Source organism: Lepidochelys kempii, chromosome 25 (assembly GCF_965140285.1).
Source record: "Lepidochelys kempii isolate rLepKem1 chromosome 25, rLepKem1.hap1, whole genome shotgun sequence".
NCBI lineage: Eukaryota > Metazoa > Chordata > Testudines > Cheloniidae > Lepidochelys > Lepidochelys kempii.
In genome coordinates, this window is record NC_136404.1 from 16,552,778 (window position 1) to 16,573,298 (window position 20,521).

Here is a 20,521-nt window from a genome sequence, read left to right on the forward strand (position 1 = left end):
AGAATAGTCATGCCTTTCTCAATGGTTACTCACTCCAGTCTGCCCCGCTCTCTGGTGGAGCTAGTGGCCTGCTGGAGCAGTGCTGGTGGGCTGTAGAACAGAAACTTACATTTCCAAGGTCGATATCGTCCCTTATTCCTAGGGGCTGTGGTGACCCCTACTAGTCTTAGGGAGGATGCAGAAAGCTCTTACATAGGCATATTGACAGGGCTGCTATGTACCACTGGTCCAGGGCCTACTGTGGATTTAACTGTTTCATGGTATAGGTGGAGGCAACCTCATCCATAGGGCACATTTCCATGCGCAAGCCTGTAGCTTCTGCAACACCATCAGAGTTAATGTGGCTTTGGCTGCAGGGGAGGAAAGATTGGGAAGTGCAAAAGTGAAGGGATACATTTGCCCCACTTTGCCCCCAGGATCACTAGGCCACCTGCTGCAAGTCACGAAGTATCAGCTTTGCCTGCCCCTCCGTCTTTTGGGCTACCCTTAGCCAGCTGTGGGTCCCAGAGGCCTTTGCGCATTGCCCCTTGGGTGAGGGAATGCCCTGCAAGTGCATCTGTTTGGGGAGCCAGGAGGTAGTGCTTGGAGGCCAGTGAGCAGCCAGCGGCTCCAGTGCTATCTTGGTGGGAGCTGTGTGGTTTCTGTGCCATGATGAGGGCCTGGCCAGAGGCCTCTGGGGATATGCTGCTGAGGGGCTGGCAGCCTTCCAGCTGGAGCTGGCTGGGCCTGGTCAGTCCATCTCCCCCAGGGGGTGTCCTCCAGTCCAGGGTGGGGACAGCCCATGAGAGAATGGGGGTGGGGGAAAGAGGTCAGCGTTGCCAACTCCTGAGTGATTTGGTGTTTCCCTTTAAGCCCCAGCTCCTGGAGGCAGTGGGTTTGTGGGGGGAAGGATCTCAGATTTCATATATGCCAAAGAAAAGTTTCCAGCCCCTGGCTGGGGAGACTGCCCCCCCCCTCCAAAAATGGGCTTGGTCACCAGGAGGCAAATAACCAGAACCCTGCGTGTGTGACATTAAAATCTCATGGTTTTAAGGCAATTTTGTGGGGGATAGATTCAGGATTTTTGAATCACTGGGGTTGGCAGTCCTGGCTTCTAGTCTTGTGTGTTCTCACTGCTTGGGGCAGGATAGGAACAAGACCCATGGCTGCCCTGGCACCTATTCCCCTTTGGTCCTGCTGTGTTTGACATCAGTAGGGAAGGGGGGGCACAGAACAGCATGTCTCACATCTTGCTTCTTCCTGGGGGGAAAATCAGGCCCTGAGCTTTCTAAGTTTCCTTATTATCCCTGGTTTTACAGCTGGGGAAACTGAGACCGCCCAAGTGGAAGTGACTCACTCAAGGCCATTATGAATCTCTGGCAGAGCTGGGACTAGAACCCAGGAATCCTGACTCCCAGTTCTCTGTTCTAGCCCCGCACTGGGCTGCCTGCCCCAGTGCTTGGACTGACCCCACAAGTCCTGGCTCCCACTCCTGCATTTAATCCAATCGCCCTCAAAACGAAAGCAAACTCGCAGGGCTTCCTCAAGGAAAACCCTTGAGGCAGACTGAGTGACCTCTCAGACACGGCCACCCCCTCCCTATGGTACTCGCACCTTTCCCCATCTCACGTACATGCACGTACTCAGAAACCTATGGCCTACATTATGCAGGTCAGGTGAGATGATCGTCAGGGTCTCTTCTGCCCTTACATCTGCTAATCCTGTGTTTATTATCCTCACATGGCGGAAGCTATTGGTGACAGCCAATAGGACACTGGAGACCTCTACTAACCAGGGCATAGGAACAGAAACCGGGAGAAATGATTCCCCGGAGCCGACGCAGCCTGCAAACTGTCTAGTTGATTCAGCAGATGGCAATAGTCATGTTTGTTGAAATATATTTTTATTGCATTTCTGCAGGTTTTACAAAAATATGACAAAAAGAAATAAATAATCCCTTTATTTTTTAAAATTTCAATTGAAAGAAATAAAACAGCAAAAAAAACCCCAAATTCTTCACTCTTTGTACAGTAATTGCCCAGGAAAAGAAAGACACCAGACAGCCAGATGCTCATATAAATATGTTTATAGATAAACATGTTTTAAAAATTCCCTGGACTGCTGGGGGCCTGGTAAGTGGCGCTTGTAGGATATAGTTTCAGGAGTGTTACTCTCATGTGAACATAATAAATAAGAGCTCGCTCCTTTTAAGACCAGCGTGATTTAAACAATGACAAACACAAGAGTTGGCTTCAACAAACTGAAGGTGGATCATTTATAAAAACAAGTTAAAACGGTGTTTGAATACAAAGCCACCTTGGGGTTTCCTCCTCGGACTGCCCGTGGCACCAAGAAGTTGAGGAATGACTTTGCACCATTGCAGAGCAGCTCCTCCAGCTGTGGAAGGGTTCCTGCTTAGCTCTCAGCTCCTGGGATGAGTGGTGGGAAATAATTGGAGGGGTGGAGAATCCTTGGGACCTCCAGAGGGGAGAAGATCGCCCTCTGGAAAGGTGATAATGTTGGGGTGTATGATAGTCATCAGAGAAACAGTGTTAGGAGGAACCTCACCACCCCTGGTGCCATCCAGACCTTAATTTAGTAGAGCTAGGGCCAAAGGCTGCCCTGGTGGGATCAAAGAGGTTGGAAGGCAGGGCAAGATTTGGGCCCAGGTTTTCTGTAGGGCCACAAAGCCCAGCTGCTGGCATGGGATCAGCATCGCTGACAGCCAAGAAATAAGCTAGTGACAAGCATTTCCTAGGAGTGTAGCAGAGGCAGATGGAAAAGGCCTCTTAGGTTACCTCTTTCATCCCACCCTTGGCCTTGGGATGGAGTTGGGGTGTCTGGGAGGTTCTTTGGGGTAATGTGAGGTTGGGGGGTGCTCTCTCCCCACCTTTCATCCCACAGCTGCCACCGCTCTGCTCTCTAGCTGCTGCTCCATGGCAGCTGAAAGAGGGGACGGGGAGAGGCCAACTTGCTGTCTGCGGCGCAGGTGGCAGCCAGGAGGAGTTGCTACAGCAGCTGTTCCCAGCGCCTGCTGGATTTCTGATCCCCAGTCACCACGGCCTCTTGGCCCCCTGGAATCCCAAGTTCCCATCCTTCCTGCTCTTTCTGGGATTGTCCCAATTTTTCTTGGGGTGACCCTGTGTCCACCCCCCACCCCAAAGCACCACGGTGTGAGACAGTCACGGCTCCTGCTGTCTATCATGGGACCCAGGACGCATCTGCTGACATGATGCCAGGGCTGGGTCCCTGGGCTGACATGCTACAAAGCAGTACGCTCAACGGCTGGGGGCAGTGGCAGAGATGCCGAGTTGCTCAATAATACCCTCCCTGCAGGAGAGAGGCCCCTTCTAGTCCATCTCAGTGAGACGCAAACAGCCATGATCAAGGCTGCGAAGAGGGCAGGGGAGAGATCAGAAGGTTCTTGGCAAATCTCCGAGGAAGGGAAATCCAGGCACGTAACTGGAGGGGTTTCCCCTCCCTGCTCTTCAGATAACTCTGCCCCAGACTTTATGTCCATAAGGCTTTTTGTGGCTCAGAGCAGCATGACCCAGCCCTGTCTGATCTTGCAAAGAGGAGATACCATGCTTACCCGCATTTAAGGAAACACTAGGCCCCCATGCAGCTGCATTAAACATCCATTCACCATGCAACCAACCAAACTGAGTAACGGCACGTAATCATAGTAGTTTCACCAGCTGTTGCCTCCCCAGCCTGCCTATCCTACGTGCCTGGTAGCACAGAGCTATTTTCTACACACAGATTCTCTCCCTTCTTGGTGTCTAGTCAATACTGTCCATTAGACAGCGGAAGGTGAGAGAGGGCTGGAAACTTTCACCACCCCTAGTCTGTGTTACACCTCTCTGGCTCTGGTTAGATCCTCAAACATCTGGGCCTATTTTATTGCTGCTACAGAATGGCTTGGTTACAAGACAAAAACACCATTTTTGTGGAGGAAGAATAAAAATAAAATACAAAATTTTGTTGTTTCCTAAGACTCCGGGCCTGGGAGATATCTCCTGGTATCCCCAAGCCTGGAATGTCACACACAGTACTGGGCCAGTTGCAGAAGACAGAGCTGCAAACAAGCCATTGGAGGACCCACTCTGAGAACTCCAGGTCCCTTCTACTTGGGGAGACTGGCTGCTTTCAAACCCCCTAAAGATTGGATGTCAGCGATGGGGCCAGCCAAGCCCCCATCTCTCTGTTCGGGTTGTTGTGGGTATGTCCCCTTCCAGATATGTTAGTTCTAAACGCTCTACGCATCTAGCGATTCACTTGTCAGTGTGCGTGAGAGTACACAGCTTGCTGTGGGGCACGCATGGGGCAGGGGAGAATTTCTACAGGTTCTGGACTTGTCTCCTTCCTATGATAAAGCAACCGAGGGACCACTGACGTCTGTAAAAAGAGTTAAACCAAAACATCCGACAGTAAACGCACCTATCAGTCCCCAGACTCAGCCTGGTGGACGCTGTCCCTTGCCACCACCTGGCATAATGCTCCTCTAGACACTTTGCCTCCTTGGCAGTTCCTTTCGTGCCCTGCCGAGTCCCCAGCTCCTTCCTCCTCATACAGCATCCCTCTGGTAAATAGTCAAAGATTCCTCCGTCCCAATCCAAAACTAAATCGCAAAGCTAAGTCAGCCACAAGCAGAGAAGTGTATCAGCCATTGACCTGTCAACGTAAGTAACGAGCCCTGGCAGACCAAAAGCTCGCTTGCTAATCCTAGTGTGGCTGAAACGCTGGGTGACCTGCAGAGCTCTCAGCCACTCTCTGAGATTTCAGTCATGAAAGCACTAGATAAAACTATAAACTAGCTACGGCAAAAACTTCCCCGCTGCTGAAGTGAAGACAATCCCTCCCACCCACCCCGAATTCCACAGACCCCGCAATTATTTGGTTGCTAAGATCATTGGTTATTTATCCTTCCCCACCCCACTGAGCCCCCCCACCTTCAGCGGATTCTTTTCCCAGTCTGACATGACATTTATGTGCAAGCTCCTTATTGCGGGGCTGGGGGGGGGAAGGAACGTCCCAGTTCTTCCAAAGTTACTGAGGGCTGGATACCCTTCTTCCCTGCCAGTGGAACTCTGAAGAAATAACTACAGGGTGCTCTTTGTTCTGGAAACCGTAAAGCTCAACATTTTGCATAAGCTGGGGAGGCAGCAGCTCCCAGATCCTGCCTCCGCCTTTTAAGCTGTCTAAAGAAGAACGGAACAGAGTCTGTTAGGTTGGGGGCGTTTTTTAGTGCAACAAATGTCGACCATGCATGGAAATTATGTGGCTCAAATTCGCTGCCCCACCCCTCAGTCTGTTCTTCAAGCAGAAAGATGTCCCTGCACTGGAAAAATCAAATCATTTCGAGGCTAGAAAGTTGGGAGGAGAGCTCTGGAAGCGGTGAGATGGAATAGTGGCGAGTTTCCCTTCTGCATCTAGTGCATATGGGATTCTACCAGCTTCTGCCTGGTGAGAAGGCAGGGGTGAATGATTCAGTGGTGACCCACCTCTCCTTCCTCCTGATCTCTGCCTCCACATCGCCCCTGTGGGCCTGTGCCCCCAGCCCCCTCATTCCAGCCGTACCTGGGCTCGCCCACTCCGTTCCTCCTGCCGTGCTCCCCCAGCTGGGATGCTTGTGACACCTTGCCAGCCCCAGGGGGATTGGTGGCTCCGGCCTGATCTTGCAGCACTGAGCTCCCTTGCTGTCCATCCCCAGCTGGCCAAAGGGACTAGAGACTTTGACAAGGGTGGCCTATGAGCTAAATTCCCCATCCCCCGGCTGATGGATGGCTGCCACTCGAGTCAGGCGGGTGTGGCGCCAACCCCATTCATGCCACCCTGGACTTTAGGAACACGAAAGACCCATTAGCTCATCCAGCCCATCGCCAGCTGTTGCCTGGGGCACTGGGCACTTTGCACTCTTCGCACAAGCAGGCCGTCATGGCGAAATTGGCGCCAGGGTAGCAGGGATTGAGGAAGACCTGGACCCAGGGGGCCAGATTCAGGGGCTGGGACAGCTGTGGCAGCAAATGCTGAGCCCTGTGAGGATGCAGGCAGGGAGCGCCCCCTTCTGGTGTGTGTTTGCAATAACAACAGCAGGCCAAGGCCGAACGCCTGCAGTCAGGGGGACAGAGCTGGCAGGAAAGGAGATAACCTTCTCCCTGCGCAGGGGCACAGCTTCCCTGCATTAGATGCCAGGGGCTCAGCAGGAGCCAAGGGAGCTTTGGAGAGTCCTTGCTGAGAGCCTGCAGGGCCCCAGGGCTCTGACTCACTCTGGGACGCAGGGGAAAGGACTTCTGAGCACACCCCAGCTGAGCTCCTGAGCTCAGGGCCACTGCGGGCGGCTCCTACCTCTGCTTCCCCAGCCCCATCTGCCTGACCCACCCCTCCAGCTTTAAGCTCAGGCTGCCCCTGGTTGCACGGCCAGCTTCTGTGCCTGGCTCTGGGTGCTGCATTAGGGTAGATTTACCACAGGGAGTGCTCGGGGAACGTGCACGTACAGCACCCATACACCCCCTGCCCCCCCAAGCGCTTCATGCCCAGAGCACAGGGCCCCAGCGGGTCCTGGCTCAGCTAGGAGACAGGGAGAAATCCACCTGTGGTCCTGCTGCTGCCCCTCAGTCACGACCCACAGCCCCGCAGCTATTCTAGCCCTGACCTCCCCCTGCACACACACAGCTCCACCAATGCCCCTCACTCCCAACCCACAGCCCCCTGCTAGCCCAGCCCCAATCCCCCAGCTCCACCAATGCCCCTCGATCTTCAACGGGCACTGCTCTGTCAAGTCACTCGGACTTTTGTGTCATGGGCCCCCTCTGCAACGCAGTGCCACCCCCCCGATGTGCAGGCCCCTCCCGCCCCCCCACTAGTTTTCCAGTCCAGGGCTTTGCCGGCACCCCTCGACCCTGCCTTGCTGCCCACACCTTTGCTCCCTGATTCCATTCCCGCCCCTCTCCTGTGCTGAGGATGCCGAACCGCCTCTTGGCACTGAGTTGAGGCCACCGATCCCGTCACCAAAGCTGGGAGCAGAAGCTGCCTGTCTCAAGTCCCAAGGCGCCACAGCCCCCCAGCCCCTGAACTCTGCTTTCCCGTGCCGCGGGGGATGGGACGGCCACCGCTCACCTTACGCACCCACCTCCACTCTCCTGATGGCGCGGGGGGGTGCAGGTGTCCTAAGAGCCCCACGCCAGGCTGGGCACATCCTCATTCTGCTTGAAGAACAGACCCGGGATCCGTAACTCCTTTGCCCGCTGTCCCCCCATCCCCCCGGTTAGAGTTTATGGCCTGTGCTCTCCTCCTCGGCTCTGAGCTCACCCTCCTCCACGCCACCCTCGTCCACCAGCCCGTTGAGGTGGGCTTTGCCGGGCAGCTGCTTCTCGCCACCCTCCGAGGAGGGGCCGGGCCGCTGCGGCGGGGGGGCGGCAGCACCGTTGCCACTGGCCCCGGCTCCCTCGGACTTGCCGAAGTTGAACAGTTTGCCCGGGTTGAACGGTTTGGTGGGTGACTGGACCTTCTCGGTGCCCCCGTCCCTCTTGGTCTCCGGCGATTTCAGGAACTTGAAGCTCAGGAAGCCGGGCAGTTTGTTTTCGCTGCCCGTCGGGGACTGGGCCGCGGCCGCGCTGGCTGCCCCAGTGCCGCCCCCCGACAGGAACTTGCTCTGCAGCGGGATGATCTGCTTCAGCTTCATGACATTGTTGGTGGCCAGCAGGGAGCTGGGCCTCTTGGGCTTCTCGGAGCCATGGGACGAGCCGCCGGCCCCTTTGGTTTTGGCCTGGCTCTTCTCGTGGCCGGGGTCCTGCCCGGCAGCCTCGGGCTTCCCCTCGTCCCGGCTGGTCTCGCGCTCCTTGCGGGCGTGGTACTCGGCTTGCCGCTGCCGCTCCTCCTCCTCCCGCTGGCGCCGCTGCTGCTGCTGGTAGTGGTTCTGCGCTTGCCGCTCGTGTTTCTGAGGAGAGGGGAGGGGAGGGACAGCGGCTGGTTAGCGGCAGGGGCCTGGCGCGGCAGGGGGCTCGGGGAGCCTCCCGCTCGTCACGGCGCGGCTCCGGGTGCCCCTCCCCTGGGGTGTTGCTGCCTCCAGCCCCGGTCACACAGAAGCAACCGCGGCGGGGGTGGGGGGGGCGGACTCTGCAGAAGAGGGGCCGGGGCAGGGAGAGCAACCCCCAGGCTGCTCCTTGACGTGCGTCAGCCCGGGCCGGCACCCAGAGGGCAGGCCAGCGACTGATCCGCCCAAGCCCCGGCCCCTCTGCTGAGGGGACCGGCGAGGGGACCGGGGAGGGGTTGGGGACATGACCTCTAGGCTGAGGCACCCCCACGCTCGCGCCCAGCCGGGCAGCTGGGGTGCGTGAGCTGCGGACGCTCGACCCCTGGGAGCCGGACTCACCTTGAAGGCCTCCCTGCGCTGATACTCCAGCTTCGCCATCTCCTCTGCCACCCAGGCCGGGATGTCAGGGATGGCCACCTGGATGAGGTACTTCAGGAGCAGGGCAAAGTGCTGCGGGGAGGAGACGGGCAGAGAGCTGTGGGGAGAGTCTTGGCCGTGCCAGCAGAGGGCACTGCATGGCTGCTTTCGAAACGGCATGGGGCTAGGAGCCCAAAATCTGACCGGCCCCCTGGGCTCCTCGCCCTCTGATTCCCGTCCGGAGCAGTTCTACTGAGCTGCCCCACCCCAAAGCAAATGCTGTGCCGGTCTGTGCTAAGAAAACAGCAGCAGCCCTGCTCCAACAAGAGACCCTCCAACAACAAAGCAAATACACCGCTCCAGCTCCAATGAAAGACCCTCCAACAACAAAGCAACGTACACAGCCCCAGCTCCAACGAGAGACCCTCCAACAACAAGCAAATACACCGCTCCAGTTCCAAGGAAAGACCCTACAACAACAAAGCAACGTACACAGCCCCAGCTCCAACAACAAGCGAATGCACCGCTCCAGCTCCAACAACAGACCCTACAATAACAAAGCAGCATGCACTGCTCCAGCTCTAACCAGAGACCATGCAATAACAAACCACATGCACAGCCCCAGGACTCTCAGAAGACCCTACAATAACAAACCTCAGCCCTGCTAGCACTTCCGTACCTCCAGCACCACCACGGAGATGATGGCTCCCTCCGGGCTGAGCCATGGGAAGAGCCGTTGCAGCTGGCCGCACTGACCAATCAGGTAGCAGTTCACCACGATGGCCAGGACGCCCATGGCCTCCATCACTTTCTGCAAGACAAACACCATGGGATGAGATGTGCCACTCACACCCACCACCTGCGGGCCGGCTCTTGCACTGAGCTGGGAACCCAGCCCATCTCGCCAAGCCCCCCTCATGGAGGGGCATCTGGGTCAAATTTGAGTGGCCATGGGAACCTGTGTACCAGGTCACAACGCCACTGACTCAGATTTGGCCTGGCCGCCCCTCTGTCATGATGGCGGAATGGCCAAGCCAAATCTGCTACCCTAGGTCTAGGACAACGTGGGAAACACACTGAACCTTTGCCGAGGGTGGCAGATTGTCTTGAGAGGTCCTTGCAAATGCTGAAGGGGAAGGCACGAGATCCCTGAGCTGCACCGAATGTGGCAATAGAGAGCTCCCCAGCTTGTCCCCTGGTGCAGGGGGCTCACAGCTCGTGCCACTGCCAATGAAATCCTTAATCAGCTCTCTCTCCTCCTGTTGAGGTATTTGCCCCAGTAATATCCTGTGGCAGGGAGTTCCACAGGTTGAACAAGTGCTTCCTCATTTTTAGTCGCCATCAAATTGGGGCCTTTTTGATTCCACTCAAGCTCTAGCCCTATGGCATAGGCTGAGCCGTCCTCCTACCTGCCTGTCATTGGATAGAATCACATGTAACAGGGCAGCCTGCCCCCTTAAGGGCCAGCAGGCTGGGGCCAGCCAACTCTGGTCGACAAGCCTCACCTCACTACACCCGTATGGGGGCGTTAGCTTTAAGAGGAAGACAGCCCAGCATTTGGCCGGGGAGGAAAGTGGCCAGGCTGCTCCTATGGGTGAGGTGGGGGCTGGGAGTCTGACTTGGGCTGCGCACTGTCTGACTGTTCCCGTCTGCAAGAGGCCCTGGCTAGGAGGGCAGACCTGGCCTGGATGGTGGGGATGATTGGAGCCCAGGAGCCAGCAGCTGGACAGTAGGACAGGCCGTTGCTGCTGGCAAAGAACGGGGCTGATGGCTGAGCTCAGCAGGGCTGAAGAGTCTTTTGGTCTTGGTTTGGGGCGAGAGCATAGAGTGACCCAGCTACAGAGTCAAGTCACCACCCCAGACACTGGGAGCCTGAGGAAGAGAGCGAAGCAGAGAGGCTGCAAGGCCAGGATTTGCCCCAAAGGACGCTCCGGGATGGCAAGGCCTGTGCCGAGTCCTTAACAAACGGTAACTCATGTTTCCCGCCATACAGCTCTTGACAGAGAATACATGGTCGTTTCTCCCACCGGAGACATGCAGCCACCTCTGGGGTGGAGCACGGCACAGCGCTGAGGAAAGCGCAGTCCTGTATCCATTTGAAAGAACCAGAGGGACTAGGGAGGTAAACGCGGAGGCTGCCTAGGACACTGGGGCGAGCCTCCTGGCTCCTGCTGCATCAAATAGACCCTTGGCTCCTCTTCTGCTTTCCAAGGGTCACAGATCCTCAGGACTGGGTGCCTAGCTGTGCCAGCTCTGTGCCCTGCAGGGATCCCATGAGCCAGGCTAGTCCCCTGGTAGCACAAAGCAGGCCACGATCCCGCCCCTCTACAGCCTCTCCTGGGACTGAAAGCACCATGCATGGCTCTTACATGGGGTGACCAGATGTCCCGATTTTATAGGGACAATCCTGATTTTTTTGAATTTTTTCTTATATAGGCACCTATTACCCTCCACCCCATGTCCCGATTTTTCACATTTGCTATCTGATCACCCTACTTTCACACGAGTGCCCACCCTCCCGGTGGCTCTTACTGCCCTGTGGGGATGGGGGCCCGGCCGCCAGCCCAACTGTTCCCTACCTGCCATTGCCCGATGCTCTCCACCCTCTGGCCGAAGGGGCGCTGCAGGCCGGTGCACAGCTTGAAGGCATCACTGCGGATCTCGATGATGTTGTTGATGAGGGCGCACAGGGCAGCCAGAGGGAAGGCGGAAGAGAAGAGAACCACGTAGCCGAACTGGATGAACATCTCCTGGTAATCCTGGAACGTGTCCTGGGGGGAGGGGGAAGACCAGTCATGCTGGTGCGAGACCCTGATGCCCCAGGATCCTGACCCACAGTCCCCCCTGCAATCCCAGCGCTGGGCTGCTCCCCCCAATCACGAGCTCCACCGGTGCCCCTCAATCCTCCCCCGACCCCCCTCTATCCCAGCCCTGGGCTCCCTGCCCCCACAGCTCCACCAGTGCCCCTCAGTCCTGCCCTGACCCCCCTCTATCCCAGCCCTGGCTCTGAGAGCACCAAGCAGGGTAGATCCAGGGGGGCCTTTATGATGTGAGTACTATGGGCAATTACAGAGACTCCTCTCGCCTGTTGCTTGAGGCAGGATTCGAACGGAGCCCCTCGGGGCCAGGGGCCAGAGGCCAGCACACGGGGCTCCCCCGTCCCAGCAGCCCCTCACCTCGTACTTCTTCATGCAGCTCTCCACCTCGGCCTGGGTGAGATGGGGGGAGTAGTTCTCCTCCGGTGGGTCAATCCAGGAGGCCCGGTTCCGCTTTCTGCCCTCCTCCTCCTCCTCTTCCTCCTGGCTCTCAGCCGCCCGGCCCCGCCGAGCCCGCAGGGTCACTGCCAGCTCCTTGGCTTCCGGGAGGGGGCTGCCGGAGGGCCCCTCGGTCTCCTCCTCATCCTCGGCCAGCTCAAAGATGGAAGCAGGGTCCATGCCCTTCTCCACCATGGTGGGGCTGCCCTCCTCCAGGAAGCTGGCGTCCTCCATGCCACCCAGCTCCCGGCCCCGGCGCTCAGCCCGCTCGATGAAGCTCACCTTCTTCAGTTTGAGCCCGCAGTCCAGGATGCTCTCGTCTTCCGAGTCCGACTCCCGCTTCTCCTCCTCCTCGGGGACGCCGCAGCCCCCGTTGAGGCACTTCTCCCCCTGGGGCCCCTCGCCTGCCCCCTCAGGCTCGGGGCCCAGCCTGGCCGCCTGCTCTGCAGGCCGGGGCTCGGGGCCCAACCTGGGCGCCGTGTATCTCTGGGCAAGCAGGCGGAAGATGGTGTGGGAGACGTCGCGGATGTTCTGCAGGCTCAGGTCACCCCGCTGGATCTTGCGGTAGAGGTGGGGCTGGGAGACCTCCTTGATGTTCTGCAGGAACTGGCGGGTGATGAGCAGCGTGGCCAGCATCTGGGGAAGGGACAGACGCACCAGGGAGGCGGGTCACATCTGGGGAACCTGCTCCCCTGCCTGTCTCCATCCCGCCGGCGCTGCCTCAAAGCTGGGCTCAAGCCGCTATTTTACAGAGGCTTACCCCGCCCCGGGGGCAAGGGAAGGAGTGGGGGGGGCAAGCAGGGGGTGCACACAAGGCTCAGCTACTCCCCAAAAGTGTCCGAGTGGACCCCACCGTAATTGGGGTGAAAGGGACCCGCAGGGTGGCAGTTGATCGTACGGTGTTGATCAGCTGACAGCCTGGCTGAGACACGCCAAACTCATCACACATGACCCCACAACAAGCCGGCACAGGACAGCAAATTTCAGTCTGCTGCCGTTGAGTGTAATCAGAACTGGGACCCTTGAGACAAAAGACACGGAGCCTCCTTCCCTGTTACCTGCAACCAATTGCCCTAAGAGTGAAAGGCCCCATGTCCCATTTTCTGCCCCCTTGAGCCAGCCAGTCCCTCCACCCTGGGGCCAGACCAGAGCTGGTGCCCCCTAGAGGGGAAAGGCCCGGATCTCACCACCACCTCCTGCCCTGTGTTATTGCTCCTTTGCTTTCAAAGGCTCCCCTGCGCCCCGGGAGACCAGAACTGTCCCATGGCTGTTCCCTGCGGAGCGCCAGACTATCGAGCCAGCTGGGCGGACCCACACGGCCAAAGGGTCTCTGGTGCAGGATGAATCGGCCAGTGGGTGGCATGCACGGCCTGCCCCCGCCCACCACCCTTCCTACTTTGGATACTGCCAGGCTCCAGCCAAAGCGCAGGAGGCCCTTAAAGGAGATGAGAAAGAGGTGGAGCTGAAGGGTGATGAAGGGAAGGAGAGCGTCTCTGAGCTGACGCACGAGGCTTTGGGAGAGAGAGAAGATGAGCAGGAGCTGTGGAAGGGACAGACAAACAAAGAGAGAGAGAGAGAGAGAGACAACGAAAAGGAGAAATCAACTGAGACCCCAAATCAAGGCAGGGCTTAGGGCGGCCCAGCATGCGGATGGGAGCGGGAGCAAATGGAAAGGTTAAGCCTCTCTTCCTAAAGGGGGCCAGTGATTCGGGGGGGGGGGGACGACGTGAGAAGCCGTGGGTCTGAGCAGCATCTACAGCTCCGTCTGAAGGCGACAGGGGGCTGTGGGTGCCAGCAGAGGGGGCCACAGAGCTGCAATGGTCCCTCATGGTGCTGGGTACCTGGGACCGAGCTGAGAGCCCAGCTGGAGTTACTTCCACACGGACCCCACCGTCCCCTCCCCGGCTCGCACACCGGGCCCAGCACGGGCTCCCGGGGCGGAGACACCACTTACCTCCTTCAGCCGCTCCATGTCCTTGAGGTAGAAACCAATGTAGAAAAGACTTAGGTATGAATTTACAAACTGAAACTGCCAGGGAGAAAGAGGGAGGGTCAGTGTGAAACAGCGAGTGAACCCCTGCCCCCTCAGGATCAGGATCTGGGGCCTCCAGCCCACACCCCCGGCTGACATCGGGCCTGGGGGCAGCTTGAGGTCCCAAGCAAGCCCTAGGATCCTCACTTGTTCTTAACCCTCCGGGGTGTTTGTGACCAGCAGGGGTCTCCCCCGCAGGCTGGGATTCTGGCGCTGGGGGGTCCTGGGGGACAGCGGTTGGCAGCCAGGGTTGAGCCGGGGCCCTTCCCCGTGACAGACTGGGTCTGTGCAGCCTGAGCTAAAGGGAGGCTCCCCTGGCTGTCAGGAAGCCACAGGCTGGTACGGTCACTGCTGCCAACCAGCAGGGGGCGACGTGCTCGCTGCACGGAGCTGGGGTCACCTGGGTCGAAGGATTCTCCCGCAGACTCCTTGCGGTAGCCACCCTGCACCGCTGCGGCTGCTCCCAGCAAGGGCACCGGGGACGGGGGGAGCAGGGTCCATTCCCTCCCCTCCTCCACAGCAACCCCGCCCTAGCTCACCAGAACCATTTTAATGATGAGGTGTTTTTCGTAGGCGCTCTGCAGCCGGTAGTTTTCTGGAATGAGGACAGAGAGACTCAGGCCCGGGGTTGGGGAGGGTGAGTCAGGGCCCCAAGGAGGAGTAACCAGCACCCTCAGTGCCCGGCTCCAGCCGCGCTCCACTGGGCCCAAGCACTGACCCCGGTGAGAACTGGGATCCCCGAGTCTGGATTAGCCCCTGAGATGAGCTGGAGCATCTCCAAGCCCTGGACATGCAGCGGATTGCAAGTGTGGACGTGTTACAATGGCAAATGACCGGCGTGGCCCCAGCCAGGCTCTCGGCTCCTGCAGCGGGATGGGACCTCCTGCTAGGAGCCGCTGGGCCCAGGGATTTGACACCAGAGGACACGGGTTTGGAGAAGTCCCCAGAACCCCAGTGCTTCTCCCAAGCTTGAGTCAGCAGAGCTTGGAGGTGGCCACGGCCTTCCTGGGAGCTGCTGGCTGGCCTGCCCCAGCTCGGCTGAGGCCGGCCGGATCGTGGGGGACAGAGCGGGCTGGGAGTGTGCTCACATCCCGACCCTGTTGCCGTGGCAGCTGCAAGCCCCCCCTGCGCCCGATGACGCACCCATGTCATTCAGCCAGTACGCGATCTTCCGGTAGACGTCGTCACAGGCTGTGACGATGAGGGCCAAGGCGATCTTGGGCAGGAAGCGGATGAGCCGGGGCAGCTCCTTGATGCTTAGCACAAACTCCTGCGGGGACACGAGGGGCAGGGACCCCGTCAGCCCTGGCGCAGGGGAGTCTAAAGGGCGCAGAGACACTGATGGAGCCCCAGGGTGGGTGGTAAGTAGCCTGCTGGGATGGCACCTGCACCTGGCTCTGCCCAACCCGTGCTCTAGGAAGGGGACATGGAGCCAGCATGGCGTGGGGCTGGCACGATGCCGGCCAGCCGGGGACGAAGGGGAAACTCAGCCGCAGAGCGCCCCAGAGTCTCCCTCCCAGGCCAGGTGAGATTTAACTTACACATGCACAAATCTTCCTGCGTACACACATCACGCACATCCACGGACACGCTCACGCGCCCAGGAAAGCTCTCCCAGCCCCACACACACGCCGGCGTGCAAACAGCTTCCCGTCTCCTCTCACCATGCCCTGCCCCATTCCGCACAGATCAGCTTCCTGTTCCGGGGGCTCAAGCCCCAGGTGACCAGACCCCATACGCGCCTGCACCAGCCCTGGGGCTGGGCCGAATCGTGACGGAGCCAGGGGTTCGTGATGCCCCCGCACTGCTCCCAGGAACGTGGAGGGTTTAGTGCCCACTCCTGGCGGGAGGAGAGGCACGTGGCAGCGGCCGGCGGGGCTGGGCCGGGGGGAGCGTCACCCACCTGCAGCTCAAAGCACCCCAGCATGACGAGGAAGACGAAGGAGAGGCAGATGAGGCAGATGGGCAGGCTGACCAGGCACTGGAAGAGCAGCCGTTTCCACGGCGGGTAGTAGAACTCCTCCACGTTGGTCACCGGGCTGATCCTCTTGATGCCCTGGTGGGGGAGACGGCAGCCTGTGACCCCCCATGGGCCAGACACCTCCCCCCCAGGCTGGGGAGATCCCTCCAGGATTTTGGAGCAACCGAGGCAGGGATCTGCCCTACAGTTCCCGGGAGACCCCTGTGCCTGCTGAGGCCGTCAGTGCTGGAGCTCTCCTGCACAGCTGGATGGGGGCACTGCCCCTCACTGGCTCTCGTCAGTGTCAGAGCCCAGCTCTCAGATCCTCAGCTGGTGTGAAGGTCAGTCCTGGGGCCACTTTTGTTCAATATCTTCATTAATGATCTGGAGGATGGTGTGGATTGCACCCTCAGCAAGTTTGCAGATGACACTAAACTGGGAGGAGAGGTAGGTACGCTGGAGAGTAGGGATTAGGATACAGAGGGACCTAGACAAATTAGAGGATTGGGCCAAAAGAAATCTGATGAGGTTCAACAAGGACAAGTGCAGAGTCCTGCACTTAAGACGGAAGAATCCCATGCACCGCTACAGACTAGGGACTGAATGGCTCGGCAGCAGTTCTGCAGAAAAGGACCTGGGGGTTACAGTGGACGAGAAGCTGGATATGAGTCAACAGTGTGCCCTTGTTGCCAAGAAGACTAACAGCATTTTGGACTGTATAAGTAGGGGCATTGCCAGCAGATCGAGGGACGTGATCGTTCCCCTCTATTCGACATTGGTGAGGCCTCATCTGGAGTACTGTGTCCAGTTTTGGGCCCCACGCTACAAGAAGGATGTGGAAAAATTGGAAAACGTCCAGCGGAGGGCAACAAAAATGATTAGGGGACTGGAACACATGACTTATGAGGAGAGGCTGAGGGAACTGGGATTGTTTAGTCTGCAGAAGAGAAGAATGAGGGGGGATTTGATAGCAGCCTTCAACTACCTGAAAGGGGGTTCCAAAGAGGATGGATCTAGGCTGTTCCCAGTGGTGGCAGATGACAGAACAAGGAGCCATGGTCTCAAGTTGCAGTGGGGGAGGTCTAGGTTGGATATTAGGAAACACTATTTCACGAGGAGGGTGGTGAAGCACTGGAATGGGTTACCTAGGGAGGTGGTGGAATCTCCATCCTTAGAGGTTTTTAAGGTCAGGCTTGACAAAGCCCTGGCTGGGATGATTTAGTTGGGGATTGGTCCTGCTTTGAGCAGGGAGTTGGACTAGATGACCTCCTGAGGTCCCTTCCTACCCTGATATTCTATGATCTAAGTGGTCCTGCTCGGGCGGCTTCCAGGGAACTGCCCCACTTCATACCAGCTGAGGACATGGCCGCACTCTGGGCGCTGGCTGATGGGGAAGCCTTCACCGCCAGAGCCTGGGATCCCTGTGGGTGCAGAGGGCCTGGCTCAGCTCTGCAGATGGCTGCCCCGCTCCTGCAATAGCCTGGTGCCAATCAGGAGTGACTTCACTTCAGGCAAAGGAGCTTTCAGCTCACCCCGACCTCAGGCTCCCCTGGGCTGCCCACCACCGTCACTCACCCTGAACTGTGGGCGAGGCTCCTCAATGGACTCGGCAGGTGTGTCCAGGGTCCCCCACTTGTAGGCGAACTCGGCCCCCCGCTGCTTCCACTCCTCCAGGAAGAGCGTGGCCCAGATGACGTTGAAGATGGCAAAGACCACACAGCAGATATCACGGCTGGTCTGGGAGGGGGAGGGACAGACCCGGGGGCAAGGGATGGGGGTCAGGTTACAAATAACAAGCGATGAGCAGCAGAGCCAGGAATCGAACCCAGAAGTCCTGACACCTGGTCCCCACTGCTCTAACCGCTCGACTCCACTGCCCTCCCGAATCCCAGTGCTGAGAATAGACCCCAGGAGTCCTGACTCCTGTAATGAAGTGACAGATGGACGCAGCACTGAGCATCAGCCCAAGGGGGCACTAGCGAGTACTGCAGTTCCCTGCTCCACTGTAGTGTTCCTAGCCTGACTGTCTGACCCCCACCCCCATCTCTCGGGGCTCCCCCAGCCCTTCCCCGGGCGCAGCACCCTCACCTGGTCATTCTCAGTGAAGGTGTAGAGGATGGAGCCGAAGACGGCGGGATACACCATGGCCGAGGTGTAGAAGCCGAGCCAGGCGAAGTACATGGCGATCTTCACCCCGAAGTAATCGCAGATCTCGTCTGCCGACGGGGAAGCAGGAGTCAGCAGCCAGGTCGGGGCCCATGAACGGACGCGGGGGCGGACGGAGAGGGGGCAGGAGAAGCTCCAGTGCCTTGAGCCCGACTCTCAAGCCAGGCACTGGAAAGTGGGCACCGACCTTCCTGGCTGCGTTTAGTGTCTGTCTGGGTTTTTGGGTGCTCCCATCTGTCTGGGGACATGCGTGTGGATGGGGCACACCAGCAAGGGACATGTGCACGGCTGGGACACGTCCGGCGAGGGACACGTGTATGGACTGGCTATTAGCAACTCCAGGGGGAAATCCCCCTTTTCAGACCCTCTCCTGACCCCTGAAATCAGGACCCCCGAGGGTCCTGGCAGTGGCCCTGGCTATGCTGCAGCACCAGTCCCTCCCGCGGGGGGGGAACCCAACTCCCCAGCGGGTGGCGAGTACGTACCCAAGGGCTGGGCCTCGCAGATCGCCTGCACCCAGGACTTCATGAGCCGGTTGAGGATTCTCTGTTCGTGGACAGGGAACACCTGCTGGATGACGCCGCGGGCCACCAGCTCGGGGACTGCGTGAGGAGGGAGAGCAGTGAGGGGCCAAGCGCTCGGCCTGCCCCTCCCCAACCCACGCTGCCCTGCCCAGGAAGACACACGGATCTTCCCCCTCCCCCGGACCCTAGCCAGGGCTGGGAGCTGGGGACAGGTGCCAGGGGATGATTTAGGTCTTGCAAAAGTCACGGACAGTCCTTGCAGGATAAGCAACTCCCGCCTGCCCACGGCTCTGAGCCTCCTGCTGCCACACGCACGGGGGCTGCCACGCATCATTTATAGGTGGGGACACAGATTCCCCCCGTCTGAACCTCCTCTGACTCTCTCAGGCCCACTCTCCCCCCCCCACCAGCAGCCTGACCCCGCACCCTCAAAATCAGAGTGAGTGGCATCGTGACCTGGCACCCGGGGCCACAGCACCACTCAGGTTTGGCCCAGCCAAGAGTGGTCAGGCCTTGGCCCACGGCCTATGTGACACACACATGTTCATACACACGCACACACGTCCACACCCCACCATCCCAGCCTGTTTGGAAATGGGTCAGACGAGCCGAGCCAGTTATTTGCAGCTGGTGCCAGAGCAGCTGGCTATTCATCTCCCTGTGCCAGTCCGTTTGAAGCCCGGCTGGCGATGGAGATGGGCAGGGCCGCGAGGGGGCAGTGGGGTCAGATCAGGTCCCTCCTGCGAGCCGGGCGCCGCACTCACTGACAGGCTGCCCCTCCAGGAACTGGATGTTGTGTAGCGATTCCCCGTGCTTGGCTCGCAGGTTCTCCAGCCAGTACCTGATGATATTCTGCCGTTCCTGCGGCCGGACAGGGAGAGGCGGGAGTGAGTGGTGATGCCAGCCGGGGTGAGCCCCAGGGATGGTGCCCAGCACAAAGGGACCCCTGCTTTACCACCCCCCCCCACATCTCTTCCAACAGCATCGCCCGATGCACACAGGGGAGGCTGTGTAAGGGGAACCAGAACTCCCGCCAGAGGCCCAGGACATTAGCTCCAAAGTCACCCTCCCCCATGGATTCCCAATCCCACTGCTACTCCACAGCACCCATGCCGGCCCTGCAGGCGAGAAGAACTGCCAGGGCGGAGGCCTGACCCCACTGCAGTGCCAGGGTCCCCCCCGAATGCCAGAGACCCGGGGCTGGCCCAGCAGTGCCCACCTGGGAGCTAAAGAAGAAGAGCTCGTTCTCGATGTTCTCGTAGATATAATCCTCCTCGCAGGAGAAGCTGCGTGTGCCCCCCCCGAACTCGGCCTTCACTGGCTTCCGCAGCCCGATCTCGTCCGCCCCGCGCAGCAAGCTGCCCCGGAGAGAGATGGGGGGAGACGTGAAGGTTGGGTGGCTGCGGAGCAGGGCGCGGGACGAACCCACATGCCTCCCCTCCTCCAGCCCTCCCCAAAGACAGGGTGGGAGCGAGCCAAAGAGCAACCCCAGCACGGATGGGGGGGCATGACCTACCTCTCGTAGGTGGCGGTGACGAAGAAGGCGTACACCTTGGTGTGCCGGTGGTGCCGGATCTGGACGATGAGCTCGGGGATGCCCAGCCGGATACGGTTCAGGAGCCAGAGCAGCGTGTGGTCGTCCGTCGTGTCTGAGGGAAGAGGCGTGGGGAGACGCAGGTGGGCAGCAGCTCAGGCAGGGAGCGGGCACCTCCCACCCGCAACGTCCTGCTTTGTGGGCTCTGGGGATTTCGTGCCCCCCCCCCGCAGGCTATTCCACTTCTGGACACCAGGACTTGGGCCAAAAGGCTATTATGGGCCAACGCTTGGCAGGGTCGGCTACCAGCAAAATCTCTGGCTGCTGCAGGAAGCGAGGTGGCACCCCAGTGCTGCAGGGAGCAGGAGGGGGGCTCCCCCTTCAGAGTCAGTGTGAGCCCAATGCCCTCACTAAGGGGCGCTGCGCCGCAGGGAACGGAGCGAGGGGCGTAGTAGGAGTCAGTGCTGACCCCGATGCCTCAGCACGGCGTAGCGGGTGCTGTACTGCAGGGAGCAATCTCTGTCCGATGAGCTGAAAGCCTGAGCGTTTGGGATCCCTAACCTCCCAGGCGTTCTCCACAAGTGCTAGGGTGTTAGCCCGGGCACCCTGCCCTATCCCAGAGGAGATCAGCCCATGCTGTCTCCCTCACGCAGCGTCCACTGGACGCAACCATCGGTGCC

General features: G+C 59.2%; 1 protein-coding gene across 2 annotated transcripts in view; it reads right to left on the bottom strand.

Moving 5' to 3' along the window:
• Window positions 1–6,824: 6,824 nt before the first annotated feature.
• ANO8 (anoctamin 8) overlaps window positions 6,825–20,521 on the bottom strand; it is a 31,837-nt gene continuing 18,140 nt past the window's right edge. Inside the window, exons 3-17 of one of the 2 annotated variants that reach the window (XM_073323939.2) lie at window positions 19,824–19,956; window positions 19,527–19,665; window positions 19,072–19,168; window positions 18,269–18,385; window positions 17,706–17,833; window positions 17,193–17,354; window positions 15,561–15,713; window positions 14,801–14,927; window positions 14,197–14,252; window positions 13,580–13,654; window positions 11,548–12,261; window positions 10,951–11,142; window positions 9,051–9,182; window positions 8,354–8,464; window positions 6,825–7,918 (exon numbers count right to left, since the gene is read on the bottom strand). In XM_073323939.2, coding sequence (XP_073180040.1) covers window positions 7,247–7,918; window positions 8,354–8,464; window positions 9,051–9,182; window positions 10,951–11,142; window positions 11,548–12,261; window positions 13,580–13,654; window positions 14,197–14,252; window positions 14,801–14,927; window positions 15,561–15,713; window positions 17,193–17,354; window positions 17,706–17,833; window positions 18,269–18,385; window positions 19,072–19,168; window positions 19,527–19,665; window positions 19,824–19,956 — 3,008 coding nt within the window. In that variant the 3' untranslated portion in view covers window positions 6,825–7,246. The remainder of the gene's footprint in view (window positions 7,919–8,353; window positions 8,465–9,050; window positions 9,183–10,950; window positions 11,143–11,547; window positions 12,262–13,579; window positions 13,655–14,196; window positions 14,253–14,800; window positions 14,928–15,560; window positions 15,714–17,192; window positions 17,355–17,705; window positions 17,834–18,268; window positions 18,386–19,071; window positions 19,169–19,526; window positions 19,666–19,823; window positions 19,957–20,521) is intronic. The other variant, XM_073323940.2, reaches the window with a different exon arrangement.